The 18,649-nt window shown below is 39.7% G+C and overlaps 2 protein-coding genes across 3 annotated transcripts in view; one reads left to right on the top strand and one right to left on the bottom strand.

The window, feature by feature from the left end:
* The window catches only part of LOC105391671 (allatotropins), a 38,811-nt gene extending 31,574 nt beyond the window's left edge, over positions 1 to 7,237 (bottom strand). For both annotated transcript variants that reach the window (XM_038119121.2, XM_038119124.2), the window contains exon 1: positions 7,113 to 7,237. The gene's annotated coding sequence lies outside the window, so the exon portion shown is untranslated. The remainder of the gene's footprint in view (positions 1 to 7,112) is intronic.
* Positions 7,238 to 9,134: 1,897 nt separating this feature from the next.
* Positions 9,135 to 13,177, top strand: LOC125490997. The gene is made up of 2 exons (XM_048631740.1): positions 9,135 to 12,890; positions 12,956 to 13,177. The coding sequence occupies exons 1-2, from the start codon at positions 9,135 to 9,137 to the stop codon at positions 13,175 to 13,177; spliced, it is 3,978 nt and encodes a 1,325-aa protein (XP_048487697.1).
* Positions 13,178 to 18,649: the final 5,472 nt, after the last annotated feature.

Genomic DNA, 18,649 nt, shown 5'->3' with positions numbered 1-18,649 from the left:
TATAAACGTACATAGGTACATAAACATTTATAAAATTTTGAATATTTGTTTATTAACCCTAATACTCGTATATTGTCATATGTCAATATGGTGCAGTTCCAATAATCTTACATACATACCGAACATATATGTACTTACCGAAGAGACAATCTTTTTTTGAAATTGATTAAAAAGGTTTATTATCCCTGAATTTAGTAGGAAGTGATGCCATGCTAAAGAATAAAATAAAGCAATTAAAATTAATTCGATACATGGGTCGTGAGTCGTGATCCTACTTCATATTATAAATGCGAAAGTTTGTAAGTGTATATGTGTATGTATGTATGTATGTATGTGTGTATGTTTGTTATTTCTTCACGTCAAAACGGCTGAACCGATTTTAATGAAATTTGGAATGAAGTTAGCTGACACCCTGGATTAACACATATGTTACTTTTTATCGCGGAATTCCCACGGGAAAACTTATTAAGGCGAAGCGAAGCTCGCGGGAACAGCTATTATATTGAAATATTTGTTATTTTTGTATTAGTTTACTTGAGCAAGTAAATATTTAGATTTATCTTTTTGTATAAAAATATTAAGAAAAAATTATTGCCCAGAAATGGATCGCAATTTTTCATTTTTTCGGTAAAGAACTTTTTTAGTAGCATCACTTATAAAATGTCAGAATTCTTTCCAATTAAAAATCTGAGATTAGTTATTTTGCAATAGGAAGGTTTATTGGAGTATTTGAGCCATCCATTGGAAGCGCTTAAAGACGCAAGTTGTAGTCCCAGCCATTGCAGTTTTTTTTTCGTGTCATTTTTTTTCAGTGTCAGTGACAATCACTAGAGCAGATGGATTTAGGTTTGGTAAAGAGATTAGCCAGTGAGATATACAGGGTGTTGCAAAAAGGGTAGGTATACAAAGCCGAAAGGGAGTGACTCAAAAGGTTTTTTTTCGTGAATTTCCAAAACTCGTAGAAAAAAAAATTGTTTAGAATAATCCCTGAGTTACCCCCTTTCGGACTAGTATACTTTTTGCAACACCCTGTATAAGTCGCCAGTTGCTGGCCGCTCAGGCAGCGCCGGACGTATTTAAGTTTAAGCCTAGTCACAACACTATCAAAGCGTCTATCTAGAAACTATCTTTTTAATAAAAATATTTTTTTAACAACACTCACACTTTGTACTAATGTACTCCCTTGCGGAGTAGGCAAAGGTGCATTGCTGCACCCATTTTTCGCCAGTGTTTATGTTAGTCCCAATGTAATAGGGGGCGGGCCTATTGCCATTTTACGGGCACATCCAAGACCCGAGAACAAATATCTGTGTTTAAACAAATATCTGCCCCAGACGGGAATCGAACCCGGGACCTTCGGCTCAGTAGTCAGGGTCACTAACCACTACGCCATTTGGTCGTCTTTTTAATATTGTTGCAGTCCTATGGCACCCCAGAGGTGCAGAGGGTCTCCACTAACTTTTTAATATAATTCATATAAAAATGTGAAATATAGTAACAAAGGGTGTTTTGTTTCATTGCAACAGTATGTCAAAACGTGGTTCCAAAGCCGACATTACACTGTTATTAGCAAAACTGTCGCACAAAAGAGTGGGCTTTCAGCACAGATTTGTCACACAAAATATAGCGTACGTGATGGCAACGGCGCGGAATATAAAACAAAACTATTTTAACACAAAATAAACCTACATTACGCAAAATTAGAACTACTCGCAAAATGTACAGACTACTACAGACAGGTAAAATGAGAAGTACGCTAAGAGAGCCCGAAGACTGCAGACTTTTAGTCGGCCGATAGTTTGATCGGGATCTTAATCAGTATGGAGATGTATGGTAGAGCGCACATAGGTACAATGATTATGTATCGGCCGATAAAATGTTTGATGGGATTCACGATTACCTTCACTTCAAACTAAAATATCGGCATACTATCGGCCGATGGCTAGATCAGTATGGCGCTCGTCCGCGCGCACGAGAAGATAATATAAATTTTAATAAGCATTTCCTGTCTATTATTTCAGATAAGCCCTTGCATGCGGAGGATACGCGGATTTACAAGTAATTTAAAAATAATCGCATGTGCCATAACCCGTGGTTAACGGCCTTTCCACTATAACTATCTTTGCACAAGTTATTTGAGGGAGTACAGGCATAATTACACTCACGTGCAAAGAAACAGTCCCACTTACAAATGGCCCCAATTTTTTTAATCATTAAATAGGATTTTTTTTCAAAATATTTTCTTTTTTATTTTGTAATGTTCTGATGCGCCGTAAAATGGACTTTAACATTGCAGAAGGCGTCATTAAGTTAGCTTTTTCCGTTTAGGAGTAATTTGGTGATTTTCTCAATGGAACTTTTTCATTGCCCGTGAGTGTACGTTTGAAGAAGACCGAAGAACCCATGATCAATTCCGGATCAGGGTGGTCACTCTAAATGACGCAAATCTAAGTTTCAGAGCGCTCCTAAGCGAGCCAACGACTCTCCCAATTACATTGGGCCTAATGCTAACACTGGCGAAAAGTGCGTGCAGCAATGTACCCCTGCCTACCTCGCTACAGAAAATAGTACCTATAAAGGCGTGACGTGTTTGGTTCAGTCGTGTGTAGGCGCATCCTCATTCCAACTAGATGTAAGCGATTCATTGTGGGTGTGAACAATACGTAAACAAAGTTAGAATGCTAAGACAAAGGCTGTTCTATGAAACTTTCAGGACTCAATGACTACACAAGTGATGTGAACAGAACTTTCCTGCTTTTTAATTCATTCATTTATTGTTGAAGAGTTGTGGGATTCAATACACATCACATGTTCTAAATCTAAGGCTTGGAGCAAACGAACAACCGGCCACAGCAATGTGACGGCCGACTGGTGTAGTGGTTAGTGACCTTAGTGTCCCGGGTTCGATTCCCGGCTGGGGCAGATATTTGTTTAAAGACAGATTTTGTACTCGGGTTTTGGGTGTTGATATTTATATTTAATATGTAGCTACGTGTATCTATGTATTTGTGTAGATATATCAGCTGTCCGATACCCATAACACAGGCTCTGCCTAGCTTGGGGTCGGATGGCCGTGTGTTAGATGTCCCAAATATTTATTTTATTAAATGGTAGCCAGTGACCATGACTTGACACACTTCTTTTTCATACATTTTGTACACATGTTGGCCACACGCTACAGCATGAAAATGAATGAGAAGTCAGGGTCCCTGGCCATCAGTGTCTGTTGTGTTGTAGTCGGTGGTTTCTGAGCTATGCACACGGTAGGTCTGTATGGTAACCCTGGATAGTTTTCTGCATTACTGCATTTACAAAAGCGTTTTACCATAGAATAACAAGTACAGTAGTAATAGTACTAGTACTCGTTATTCTATGGTTTTACGTTTGATTTTAATTTTTTATTGCAGGTAGGTATATTTTAAGTCAAATTGGTACTATTTTAAAAGCTTTTGACCGAGTATTTTCAGACCCAAAATAAACTTTTAAATGCAAACAAAATTAGTTCAGCTTACAAGTGTTTTATGGAATTATTACTCGAGTAAAAGGTTTCTAATTGTAGCTCCGTCGCGGCGGTTAAGTAACCATCTCGAGAACAGTATAATCTAATTACTATGAGGACTCACAAACAACTCTTCGAATATTGAGAAGACTTTTCGGGAAACCAGTAAGGTCAGAGAGTTGACGATCAATTATATAGCGCAATATTGAAAATTGTGCAATATAATTAATCGTCTAGGGTTAAAATTGAAGATTGAGCAAACGTCATTTGGATTCAAAATGCAATTCAATCTTATTGCACAATCAATATATCGCAGAATATTATTATAGGTTTTGAATTTTTGATGTTTATTTATTTGTACAAAACCCTACTTATAACTACAGTCGTTTGCAATAGAAACCAACAATCATGTAAACAAATATGGCGGACTGACATTGACACCGTATTGTTTATGCCCATAGTGATGTCATAGTGTTCTAATTAGATTAAATATATAAGCCATAGACTATAAAATAAAACTGATTATATATAAAAAAAAGTGTTTATTAAAACAAATTAAAATCTTCGTCTTCGTCATCATCACTATCAGAAGTGTCGCCGGTGACCGTAATTATAAATGGAACCACTATGTCATCGCTTGCCATGTCTAAAATGCCGTCGAGCTTTTTCATTTCTTCCTCTTCCTTTTTTCGTTTTGGTTAATTATATTAAGCTCTTGAATTTTTTTTAAATTGTATTCAAATAATATTAAATTAAAATAATTTATTAAATTAAAAATAAAAGATAACTTCAGATTACGAACAACACTAACTTTTCAATGACTTATAGAGTTCGATGAGTAAAAAACTAAGATGACAGCTTGTCAAATACTTCGAAATTTTTACGTTGCAAATGTTTTAACAAATTTAACTTATAAATACAAGTTAAATCGTGTTGAAGATAATGTGAAAACAATGGTGTGTTCGTTGAAATCAGACTATGTTCATAAATTGATCGAAAATGTATGTGATTACGGAGTAATCGTGACAATTTGGTTTGTTTACATGATTGCTGGTTTCCATTGCAAACCACTATAGGTGCTCGCATCCCTCGTCCGACTATGTAAGTAATACTTGAGAATAGTTGAGAATAACAATAATTAAAAAAAATATAATAATTATTCTAGACACGAATCGCATCATTTTAGCTTATATTCTCTTTATTTAATTATTGAGAATATTGACCCACAGTCAGTCTTTATTATATAACTTTTAGTTATTTATACCTGAGGCTATAAAAAAAACAAAATATTTTATTCCTATAAAACTATATCATGTAAGTAGGTACTTAATAATGGTTTAAAAATAACTGTTCTTACGTTATGGTGGAACTAATATTTATTGTAATGGATATTTTTGGAATCCGTTATAAGTACTACGAGCATGCCCAATCTCACATCAGCAGGATTTGTAGTTCCTAAGATATCATGACTCAATGATTTTGTAACTATTTGAGTTACGAAAAATATATAAGTATATTTAAGATAAACAGAATATATTTAATCTTAAATTGAGCCTCTTCTTAGAAGAGATCTACAAAGAAAGAATAAAATAACGTTCTTGTAAAATTGTATTAGGTCGAGGTGTTTACACAGCTATCCTCTGAACTTATCATTATTACGATAAAACTGTGAAAACTTGTTAGACGTAATTTATTTTTAGTTTAAATTAATGTAAGTATTTTTGTCATTCAAGTAAGTAGTTATGTTTTTTTTTAATAAAAAAATATATTTTCTTCTTTGTTTATTGTAATGCGTGAATTTGTTGTAGGTAGGATTAAAATTGTATTGTTTAACCATAAAGTTATTGGAGATATTATAAATTTCGCTCATACCGACTTGAAAATACTTATTTTCTCTTAATTCTGAAATCTGGATATACCAAGTACCTAGTGTTAAAAAACGATAATTTAGTTTAGTCTTATATATTTCATGTTTCGATAAATAATAATAGTTAAACGCCGATCATATTTAAATCTTAATTAAATAGCCATTGAGTGGGTGCCCAACTGCCAGCGATGGACGTCGGTGTTGCGGAAGACCTCATAGAATAGCATTTATTCAAAGTCATTGACTTATATGTATATTACTAGGCCCAACTGTTCTAGAAAATGGCACCCTCACGTTGGCCCTAAAACCTCATAAATCTGTCATAATTTGTAGGAATTCTGGCCAGCGCGCAGGTGTCTTTTCTTTTGACAAAACGTTCTGAAGGGCGTATCCTTCCTTCCTTTCGAAAAAGTAAAGTTTTACAGTTATCTGTTGATTGTCAAGAAGATTATCAGTCTACCACCATTTCACAAAGGCTCAGTCATTGAGAAGAAATATACTTCGATATGCTTGTGCCTAAATGGAAACAAGAGGGACAGGATGGCAAACCGCGGCGGGTGGCACATAAGCTTACGGGTATATATATGCCTTTGCCCAGCAGTAGGACACACCACATGCTACTTAAAAAAACATACCTTAAATTGAAATTGAAATATTGAAATTGAAATAGAACTGAAATAAATCATTTTACCGAATTACTTATCAAATTTCAAGTGCAGAAAAGCAAAATATTGTGGTGTGCATTGCTCTATATGAAACGGGTCACCACCCACCCCTTGTGCTAGCGATGATGGAAATAGATGCATTAGGTGTATACGAGGTATATTCCTACACTTACGTAAGTACGTACATAATATTAGTTATGAAGTTATACATTTTAATTAGTTTAACACATACGTAAATTTACATAATTAGTCCTACTTTCATTTTATGGAAGATCTCCTTTTGATGAAATAAAATTATCGGATTAGTATCGATAGCTAGCACAGAGCTTTAGAATAAAATTGGGACTTCGTATTTTTTTCTTTTAAGGTTGTGTTGTTGTGTGTTTTATCTACTTTGAAGTTTCTCGTAGTTTTGGAACTATAACTACACGTGAAAGTTATCAAAAGAAAACTTTTTCACGATGCCTTTTTCCCGCCAGCCGATCTCACGTGACCACGAATTTCACGGGAAAACTAAAACTGTGAACTTTCATTCTATAATAATATTGTGGAAAATCCACGACCAATATACAGTGCAACTCCTAACAATAAAGAATGCTATTTTGCAAAACTTTTTATCATTATTAAGTATTTAAAAATAAAATACCGCTTAATAATGATTTTTAAAAAAGATTAGTGCTCAAATAAATATGAATGGATCGATTAAATACGGGTTTTAATAATTAGTTAGGATCCAATTCCGTTTTCAGGACTTTCTGTACTTAATTATTGAGGAGAACTGAAGATCGCGGGGAACAGAACTATTTTATTTTTGCAAACAAATTGCAATTTTATTCCTATGTACTTACACTTTTTTATTATTAACCGGTGTTATAAAACCTAATCACACCCATATAGACCCGTATTTAAAAAGTGTCAGCTAAACGCGTACCTAGTTATGAACTTATTCCAAAGTTTCAAACTTTGAATCACCACGACTGTAACCGATATCCTTTTAAAACAAACTAAAAACTTCTTGCAAAGTTGCAACCCTATCCTCCTTGCTAACCGCAACTAGAAAATAATTAAAAAACAAACTCACCTGATTCGAAATTTGAATTCACGAGTAACTTTGCACAATCGCACTGACGCGGTCACAGCGGTGGGAGATGGGACTCGAGTGAGTTCCTGTGGCGGTGCTGCAAGCCTTTATAGGTTCATTGCGAGGGTTGCCGGCCAGTGGTTGGCTGCGAGCCGTGACGCCGCGCCCTATGGCGTAGGCGGGTGGCGGAAGCGTAGGCCGTACGGTGTATGGCCGGTTCTAATGTGTTCCTTTTTTGAATTTGAAATTGTTCGCATTTCGAATCAAGTTCTTTTGGTTTTTTCAAGTTGGCACTTTTAGTTTTAGTTTGCTTGTGTGGGTGATTGTGTGCTGATTTACTGTAGGAGGTTTTGTCTATGACGTAGGTCCAACGTGAGTCCTAAGTACTCCAAAGGCCAAAGGGCTGGAGAGGGCGCTGCCGCTGCCGCCGCCGCCCTAGCTTGTTCGACGTAACTTCTATGTATTAGAGCTAAAAACGACTTGATTTTTTCAGCCTAAGGCAGATGCATGAGTGGTTAGTGACCGATTGGTAGGTATAATAAGACGAAAGAGTGGCTGGAGTTAGAATAGTAAAACCAAAACGGGGGAGTCAGGAGGTCAGTTCGTGGAAAAAAACATGCGTTTTCATGGACACTTTGTTTCTCACGTTATTTTTTATTTATTTATTATTTTTTATCGTATTATATATTATATCGTATATTTTTTTTCACTACAAACTGAATTTATTAAATAAAATTATTTCGGCTATAAGGTCAACCGGGGCCAAGTCGCCTACGGGGCTAATGCCTCGAATCCATTTATCTTCCGAACCACATACTTTAGAACTACTGGAGTCATCTGCTATCTATCTTTGGAACTCAAACTTTTACCACTGACCAATAGATGTCGTATCCGGGGCAATTTTCTTAAATAATCTGCCATTTGAATTTTTTCGCCTCTTTTGGCTTCCTCCGGTTTCCCGACACGTTTTTTTTAATCGTTCCAAATGTGCGTTTCTTTAAAAGAATCTATGTTTCCTAACTGTAAACACTATTATTGTTTAATTGCTTTACATATTGTTTTGATTATTTTATTGAAATAACGTAAGATTCAGACACAATATGCAATAAAAAAATTGTTGGTTTAGTTTTTTTTGGGGTAAATGCCTCTGGGCTGATGGGGTTATTGCCTCTATTGCGGTGCAATAGCCCCATTTCCAGAGGTTCTAAACATTTTGTGTTATAATAAAAGTAGTTTATACACTCACGAGCAATGAAAAACTTCCAGTGACATTAGCACCAAATTACTCCTAAACGAAAAATACTAGTTTAATGACGCCTTCTGCAATATTGAAGAACATTTAACAGCGTATCAGAATTAACATTCTTAGATTGGTAATCCAACTAAAACGTAAATAATTTGAATATATATTAAACTAAATGTTTTAAAAAATTGGCGTCATTTGGTGTCGACATTATGATTTTGTTAACACGGTATATAGAAAATATCATATAATAAATAATAAATAAAAACAAATAGTCATATTAACAGAATGATCCCACTTGTTTTTAAAGCTCTGAATAGTTTTGTAATGATTATCCTTGTAAGAGCAAAATTTCGTCAGACTCTAAAAATGGTATACTTACTGTTCACGACGAAAACCTAGCATAAGATTAGATTAACATGTATAAGTAATAGTTTCGTATAGCATAGTTTATAAGTTGTTATACTTTGATATCATTGGTTGTAAATATTAGAGTTAGGTATCTCACCTTATCAACTATCGGTTGCGTGACCAATTCTGAGTACTTAAGTAGGGTCATTTTGGTACGCAAATTGTCATTCAGGAAACAGAAGCCGAACAATAAAGAACACTGGAAAACCTGAAGGAGACTTTCAAAATACAGTCCACCCCTAACATTGGTCCTACGAGACGGATCAGAAGACATCGAACCTTCGAGAAGCCGGATAAGAAGAAAGAAATTGGCAGACCTACTGAACATTGGTCTATCGAAGAGTCGAAAACGGGAATAAAGAACGAACATGCCGGTTACTAGAAGCCACAGTAGCCGGAAGGAAGAGTCCAGTACCGCCGAATCAAGCACGGTCTGCACGAGCAACACCGCGACGACTATGGGAAGCGGTGCGACTGAGACATACGCCACGACCACGTCGGCGGCGAACGCAAGCGCTACCGGATCAAAGCGCCCTGCGACGCCGCCACCTCGAGACACGAGCGTGGTCACTGTGGTGCGTCAAGTCACATCGCAGCCAGCTACCTTACGGCCCCGGTCACATCACTCCAAAGCCTCCCGCAAGAGATTTCTCGCGGAATTGGAGGCTAGGGAGCTGTTGGCCGAGGCGCAAAAGAAGGAAGCACAAGCCGCCGCCGAACTAGCCAAGGTGAGGCTCATGCGGATACAAGCGGAGGACTCGTCCGACGAGGAAGATGAAGACATCATCGACAAGAGCGAGCGCATCGAGCAGTGGGTGCAGGAGCAATCCTCTACGCCCCCGCCCCCTGCTCTCACTCGCACAGCGGGCCAGGCAAGAGGCTCGTCCCCCGTGAGGGGCCAGACACAGGCCCCTCCCACCCCGTGGATACCGACGAAACCGCCACGGGTCGTCGAGGCGCCGCAGTATGAAGAGCGCGCGCCTCCCGCACGTCAACAAGAAAAGTCGTCGAGTGAAGACGTCACGCAGCTCGCCGCACTATTGAAGAGTTTGCTGAGCGGCGGCGGCTACAGAGAGCCGCCACGGTACATTCAAGAGCTACCTACGTTCAACGGAAACAGCAGCGAGTGGCTACCGTTTCGTGCGGCCTACCAGGAAACTGAGAAGTACTTCACGAAGATAGAAAACGTCGCCCGCCTGAGAAAAAGCCTGCGTGGGGCCGCCCTCGAAGCCGTCAGCTGTCTACTAATCAGCGATCCGAACCCTGTCGTCATTATACAGGGCTTGGAACGACGGTTCGGGCGGCCAGAAGCACTCATACTCAACGAGCTCGACAAAGTGAAGAAACTACCGAAGTTAGCTGAGAGCCCACGTGACCTGTGCATATTTGCAAGCAAGCTGGCCAACATCGTGGCTACGATCGAAGCACTGAAGAAACCGCACTTCCTCTACAACCCGGAGACCGAGCGCACTGTAATCGAGAAGCTCACACCGATTCTTCGTGACAAATGGTACGAGTACAACTTCACGCATCATGGAGAAGAAGCGAACCTGAAGAAGCTCTCTACCTACCTGAACCACGAAGCGGACAAGTGCGGTCCATACGCCGCGCTCGAGCAGATCAACAACAGCGAACCTACACCCGTGAGTGCGAGGGAGAAAGCTGCGAAGAAGACGACAGAACGTACCTACGCCGCCGAGAACACACACAAGGAAGAAGAGGACGGCTGCCCTATGTGCAAACAGGCTCACAAATTACCTGAATGCACTAGGTTCACCGAGAAGACGACTGACGAGCGCTGGGAAATAGCGAAACAGAACAAGGTGTGCTTCCGCTGCCTACGTAGCACACATCGCCGCTTCTCATGTAAAGCGAAGCCCTGCGGTGTCTCCGGCTGCAAACTGAGCCACCACAAGCTCCTGCATCATGAAGCCGCGAAGAAAGAAGAGAAACACGAAGAAGTCACCGCGTCCACGACACAGAAGCCGACCGTCGCAGCGAACAAGAGCGAGCGCCCCCGCGCTTACTTGAAAATAGCGCCCGTGGTACTTACTGGCCCTCACTCCAGTATAGAAACCTACGCACTGTTCGATGAGGGAAGCACCATCACGATGATCGACGTGGACGTGGCCAACTCTCTCGGCCTCGAAGGCCCCACTGATCAGATGTGGGTACAAGGAGTCAGCGGCAAAGAAGTTCGACACTCGAAGAGCAAGAAAGTCGACTTCGCCATACGGGGCAAGCACGCACAAGAAGAGTTCAAGCTTGAAGACGCACGCACAGTCGAGAAGCTCGACTTCATCACTCAGACGGTGAAGAAAGAAGAAGTCGACGACTGCAGCTACCTGAACGATATTCAAGAGGAACTTGCCTACGAGGGGGCATCGCCGAAACTACTCATCGGCCAGGACAACTGGGACTTAATTGTCTCGAGGGAAGTCCGAGACGGCCGCCGTGACCAGCCTGTGGCATCTCGCACACAGCTCGGCTGGGTACTGCACGGCTGCCGCACCACACAGAGCAAACCTGTGAACTTCTGCGGGTACGTCACGTGCGTGGAAGAATCAATGGAGAAAATGATGAAACACTGCTTCGAGCTGGAGTCCCTGGGCATCGAAGCGAGAAAACCGACGACAGATCCAGAAGAGCAAGCCACGAGAAAACTGGAAGAGGAAAGTCGCCGGCTGCCCGATGGTCGCTTCGAAACTCGGTTGCTATGGAAACGAGAAAATGAGAAAATACCTAACAACCGTGAAGACGCACTGAAACGACTCTGCAGCCTCGAACGCAAGTACGACCGTGACCCCGATCTCAAGCAGAAGTATGAAGAGCGCATGGACAATATGCTGAAGTCCGGATATGCCGAGCCCGCCACCACACTCCCGACGCAAGACAGAACGAGGTACCTGCCGCACTTCGCCGTCTGCAACCCCGAGAAGAAGAAGATAAGACTGCTGCACGACGCCGCAGCGAAGTCACATGGACGCAGCCTGAACGACATGCTGCTGACCGGCCCCGACCTGCTTCAGTTGCTTCCTGGGGTGGTCATGCGGTTCAGACAGTATCTCTACGCAGTCAGCGCGGACATCAAGGAGATATTCATGCAGATACGCATCAAGGAGTGCGACAGAGATGCTCTGCGCTTCCCCTGGCGCAGCAACCGGCGGGAGGGTACACCAGACGAGTACCGCATGACGTCTGTCATCTTCGGCGCATCATCGTTACCGTGCACGGCACTCTGCATCAAGAACAGAAACGCCAGAGACTTCGCCGACACGCACCCCGAGGTCATCCGAGCAATTGAGAAGAACCACTACATGGACGACTACCTGCAAAGCTTCACGTCGGTGGAGGAGGTCGACGAGATACATCAACGAGCAGGCTTCGAACTACGCGAATGGGCATCGAACGAGCGACGAGTACTACGCGATCTCATCACCGACGCCGGGACAGCTACGATCGACATCGGCGGGAGCGAAATAGAGAAGACACTCGGCCTCATGTGGCACGTACATGAAGACAATGTCGGCTTTAACACTCATAAGACGCCGGCTGAGGTGCTACGAGGGGACCGTCCGCCGTCGAAACCGCCGCCCGCGGCCTACTGGAGAATGCAACGAGCAGACGGCAGCGTGAAGGTCACACTGGCCAGGGCGAAGAACAGAGTCGCACCAATCAAGCCTACGTCAATATCGCGGCTGGAACTACAGGCTGCGGTACTCGGGAATCGCATCTCGAACACAACTCGATCGGAACACGATTATGAAGACATCACGAGAAGAGTGTTCTGGGGCAACTCACAGACGGTGCTGGCGTGGATACGAGCTGAGCCACGCATATTCAAGACCTTCGTCGCTCACAGGTTCGCTGAAATCGAAGAATCTACGAAGAAAAACGAGTGGGGATGGGTACCTACAGCCGAAAATGTCGCTGATGACGCAACTCGAGCCACGCCGCACGACTTCGACCGGCCCGAGTTACTGCGGCATTCTGAAGAACACTGGCCCACGGAGAACAAGGAACCAGTACCCAAGACCGGCGAGGAAAAGGAGAGCTGCGCCGTCGTGTCGCTCGGACACACGTGGAAGAATGCACGACAGCAGGAGAGCACGACAGCACTGGAGGCAAGCTCAACAGGGGGCAGAGGTGGATGCAGGAGTACCTACCGCTACTCCAACACCGGCGGGAGCCTCACAGCACCGGCAGCCAACCGAAGATCGGCGAACTGGTCATCGTGTGCGACTCCAACAACCCGCGCAACACCTGGCCCCGAGGACGAGTCACAGCTGTCTACCCAGGGAAGGACAATATTGTGCGAGTCGCCGATATCACTACGAGCAACGGGCACGTGCTGCGAGCAACGGACACGTGCTGCGTCGACCAACGAAGAGGATCGTCGTGCTGCCAGTAGAATCGCAAGATAGCGACGGCGGGAGAATGTTCACGACGAAAACCTAGCATAAGATTAGATTAACATGTATAAGTAATAGTTTCGTATAGCATAGTTTATAAGTTGTTATACTTTGATATCATTGGTTGTAAATATTAGAGTTAGGTATCTCACCTTATCAACTATCGGTTGCGTGACCAATTCTGAGTACTTAAGTAGGGTCATTTTGGTACGCAAATTGTCATTCAGGAAACAGAAGCCGAACAATAAAGAACACTGGAAAACCTGAAGGAGACTTTCAAAATACAGTCCACCCCTAACACTTACTAATTTAAAGTTGTGGTTTGATAGCAAATTAGAAAAAAATATGTCCTTGTATGCTTTTATACTGTATTTTAATTTGTCATGTAAGTATTTATACTTTTTAAAGTACAATAAAGTATTCATAAATAAAAGGTTGAGCACCCCTGGAATCTTGGATGGGGTAAATGCCACTACAAGAAATTAGGGTATGTAGGCGCCATAGCCCCGAAAATTTTTGATCAACTAATTCTCCTTAACTAAGCGCAGTATTTAGTTTACAAGCCAATAATTAGCTACGTTAGTAGTAATTCTATAAATTATATCTACTTAAACTTGTAAAAAGCTCTTCCAAGCACAAAAAAAACCGGCCAAGTGCGAGTCGGGCTCGCGCACAAAGGGTTCCGTAGTTAAATCAACCTATCTCAAAAACTATAAGAGATACTTTGATCAAACCAAAAATCGTTGAAAGAGTTAATTAGCATGCATCACCTCTATTTTTTTTAGAATTTTATACCCCGTAGTTATAAAAATAGAGGGGGGGGGACATACTTTTTACGACTTTGAGAGCTGATATCTCAAAAACCGTTCACTTTAAGAAAAATGTTTTTTAGAAAACTTTATATCATTTTAAAAGACCTTTCCATTGATACCCCACACGGGTATGTACATCGAAAAAAAAAATTTCATCCCTCAGTTACATATATGGGGGGCCCCACCCCCAATTCTTTTTTTTACTATTTAGTGTCATATTTTTGTAGCGGTTCATACAACACATATTCCCATCAAATTTCATCACTGTAGTACTTATAGTTTCCGAGTAAATCGGCTGTGACAGACGGACAGACGGACATGACGAAACTATAAGGGTTCCGTTTTTGCCATTTTGGCTACGGAACCCTAAAAAACTAGTGAAAGAGGCATTAGCCCCACTAGGGGTTATTGCGCCTAAAAATCCCATTTTTTGTAGAAACGTCGTTTACACGTAGAAGATATTTAAAATTGCATCAAAATATGAAACTAGATTAAATTTCCTAATATGTATCACAAGTTATAGCTTAATAGGGCGTATAGTCTGATTGTTATGATCAAATGAATTTGAAAGTCAAAGTATTGTGGCGCAATGGCCCCGGTTGACCTTAATACTTTTGCAACCACCTGTAGAAACTGTAAGTACCTATACGTAGTACTGGAAAAGATGTTGTGGCGCTCCTCGGCAGAGGCCTATGTCCAGCAGTGGACAATAATCATGATGAAGATCACCAAAATTTAGCTTTAGTATGAATATTTTAATCTATAGTTAAAATTTATTTACATCTTATGTAGGTAGTAATAAAAATCTTTGAATCCGAAAATACCAGAATATACAACACACAGTTGACTATGAAAAACTTAGTAAGAACATAATTTTTAAATTTTTATGATGTTGATTTAACGTTTAAGAAAAAACAGTTATATTTTTTATATTACTGCGCAGTACTGTACGGACTAAATAATAGGTATTAAGATTAATAATTGAGTATTCCCGCCTAATTAAAATGGTTGAACTCGAGGTATTTCGTACACAGACGCTAATGGGAATGTAATAAGTATACAAAATATGTAGGCTCTACATAATTTATATACCTACCTACAGTTAAATTTGATTAACTTCGTGATATGTTTACTCACTTGGCAATAAATAGGTGAGTAAGTACATAAATTAATTAATACTACGGTTGGTCTTCTAAAGTACTTATACAAGCTGTAGCAATAAGGGTATTCTAAGCCGAAACCTACATGTGCAGCATATATCTGAGCCCGAAACTGAAATCAGGATTTCAAAATTCGCGTTTTTTTTTTAAATTATTTTTCATAGAAACTATGTTGGTCACGTGACCTTTTACTATGGAGAATGACTTTTATTTTTCGTGAATTTTGAAAATTTGATTTCAGTTTAGATATACTATGTTGCACATGTAGGTTTCGGCTTAGTATACCCTTTTTGCAACACCCTGTATACAACAACAAAGAACGGAAAACACAACTCAAATATTTTGAGAATAAATTAAAATGTGGGGACATCTCACACACGGTCATCCGTCCCCAATCTGGATAGGACCTGTAATTATGGATGTAGGACAGCTTTTGGGACAAAATGGGGCAAAAATGCATATAATGAATATACTCACGAGCAAAGAAACAGTTTAATCAGCCTCAATATTTTTTAAAACACAAAATATTTTTTTATTAAGTACTTACACGTTTCACATTGTAAGTTGCTATGAATATATTGTTTTTTTTATTTGTATTTTTATCTTTTACATTATTTTTATTTATTTCATTTTCTATTTCTGTCTGTGTCTCTGTTATATTGGAGGGTTTTGGTCTTATACTCCCGCGGAGACCAGCCGGATTGGGAGTTGTTGATCGTTCTTCATTTTGTTTATTTTTTCTTTCTTTGAGTGTGCTCGAATTGTATGTTTCGATAAAGACTTTGTTTTCATTAGTATGACATGCTGTTTGTGTTTCTGGTTGCTAGCTTTCTACTTGATTAATCATCTCTTTTTCTGTATTTTTCGGTAAATTTAATTTGACTGGGCTTTTTCTTATGTTTGTATCTGGTTTATTAGTTTTTTCATTAGATTTATTTGCATTAAAATTGGATGTGTACGATTTCATACTTTTTTGGGTTTGTGCCGTTGGAGTGGTCTTAGGAAATGTTCTGTTTTTCTTCGACAATGGCTCTTTCACTTTACCACTTGAGAAGCTTGCAGAGGTGTCTAGAGCCTCCGCGTTCTGGCGGGGTGGTGATGGGCTTAAGATAAGCGGTCGTTTTTTGTTACCATGTTCCATTATAATTAGTTTCCCACTCTTAATTACAGCTTTATTTCCTTTCTCTACTTCTTTTTGTAAATTCAATTTCACTGTTTTTCGTTTTTCCATTTCTTTTTTAGTGAAGTCTTGTTTGATGTAGGTACCTGTATTGTCCAATTTATTTTTGTTTTTTAATATTTCAATTTTTTTCCCCAACGTGGTAGTGGCGAATACAATAGGTCTTGTGGTTTTACTGGTGTTTCCAATTCTCCTTACAAATTCTATTTCATTTCGAGAAATTTCCACTTCCAAAGTTGCCGATAGGATTCCCAACAGTAGCGATTCAAGTTCACTGTAAGATTTTTCTTCTTCAGCCACCCCGACCTTGTCTAAAAATGAAAAGTTTATAGAATTAATGCATTGCTTAGAAAATATAAAATACGATATAATCGGTTTGTCCGAAGTGAGAAGAATTGGCTGCAACATTGAAGAATACAACAATTCTATACTGTGCTACAAAGGCGAAACTCAAGGCTTATACGGAGTTGGGTTTCTCATTAAAAAAACACATGAAAGATAATATAAGAAACTTCATTGGTCTGAGCGAAAGAGTGGCTATATTAAAACTTCGGATTGAAAATGATGATTGGAGTATTATCCAGGTGTATGCTCCAACAGAAGATGCAAGTAGAAAAAATGACGATGAGTTGGAAATATTCTATGCAACTTTGGAAAATGCCTTGGCTATCTGTGACAAAAATGTAATGGTCATAGGAGATTTTAACGCAAAAATAGGACACCAAAAAGAACACGAAGACTCAATTATGGGAAAATTCGGCTATGGGAGAAGAAGTGAGAGAGGCGATATTCTTGTTCAGTTTGCACTAGAAAACAATCTCAGCATTATGAACTCCTTTTTCAAGAAAAAACCCAATAAGAAATGGACATGGCAGTCACCCGATGGCAACACAAAAAACGAAGTAGACTTTATACTTACTAATAAACCAAAATTATTTAATGATGTGGACGTCCTTACTTCCATCAAATTTTCTTCTGATCACAGAATGGTTAGAGCCGCTCTATCCTTAAATGAACCAAAAAGTAGTAGAGTTACATACTCAAATGTAAAAAAATGTTGTACGAAAAAAGAAAAAGACATAACTACATACCTCAGACAGCTAGAAGCAAACAAAGAAAAACTAGAGCTACGTGAAAATGATACCGTTCAAAGCTATTATGACAGACTTATCAGAACATTGGAAGAGAGCTTGAGCCTAACAAGAGAGAGTAAGGGAAAAGAAAAAGAACACAAAAGTATATTGTCAGATGAAACCAAAAAACTTATAAAGAGAAGACACGACGTACAACATACGAAACCGAAAACAGCAGAAATTAAAAGGGAGCTTAGTAAATTATACAAAGAAGTAAATAAAAAAATTCGAAAAGATTACCAAACGCATAGAATGGAAACTATAGAAAGACACATGAGAAACACAGGTAGTGTCAAAAGAGCATATAAAGAATTAAATACTCACAAAACATGGATCCCTAGTCTAAAAGGAAATCTTGGCGTCTCAACTGACAGAAAGAGCATACTTGAGATAGCGACCAACTATTACAGTTCTCTTTACTCAGAACCACGTGGAACTAAACCACAACAAAAAGATGTCAGAAACGAAACGGATAATTTTTACGCCATTAATGCACATTTTTCAAAAGAAGACCAAATTCCTTTGTTTGACGAGATAGAAATAATTCAAGAAATTAAAAGACTCAAAGTAGAAAAAAGTCCAGGGCCGGACAATATTGTCAATGAAGCAATAAAAATAGCAGCAACAAAGCTAGCGACACCATTAGCTCATCTATTTAACCTGATTATAAGTACACAATTGGTACCAAGTGAATGGACAAAATCAAACATAATCCTTCTTTACAAAAAAGGAGATCCAAATGATGTGGGAAACTATCGTCCGGTTAGTCTCCTGTCTAGCATATATAAACTGTTTTCAGCTTGTATGCAAAAGAGGCTCAGCCCAAAAATTGATAAGAACCAACCAATAGAACAAGCAGGATTTAGGAAAGGGTTTTCAACAATAGATCATATCCATACCATTGAGCAAATTGTCGAAAAATTTAAGGAGTTTCAAAAGCCTCTGTATCTAGCCTTTATCGACTATAAAAAGGCATTCGATTCAATCCTACATGATTCTATTTGGAAGTCTTTAAATGAAAATGAGATAGAAAGTGAATACATTGAAACTCTAAAATACATGTACGCGCGCTGCACCAGCAATGTCAAGCTAGAAAGAAAAGGACCAGACATAAAAATCGAGAGAGGTGTCAGGCAAGGAGACCCCATTTCACCAAAAATATTCATAGCAGTACTAGAATCAGCAA

Source organism: Plutella xylostella, chromosome 29 (genome assembly GCF_932276165.1).
Source record: "Plutella xylostella chromosome 29, ilPluXylo3.1, whole genome shotgun sequence".
NCBI lineage: Eukaryota > Metazoa > Arthropoda > Insecta > Lepidoptera > Plutellidae > Plutella > Plutella xylostella.
Note: the sequence above shows the minus strand (reverse complement) of the source record. Positions and strands in the feature narration are given on the sequence as shown.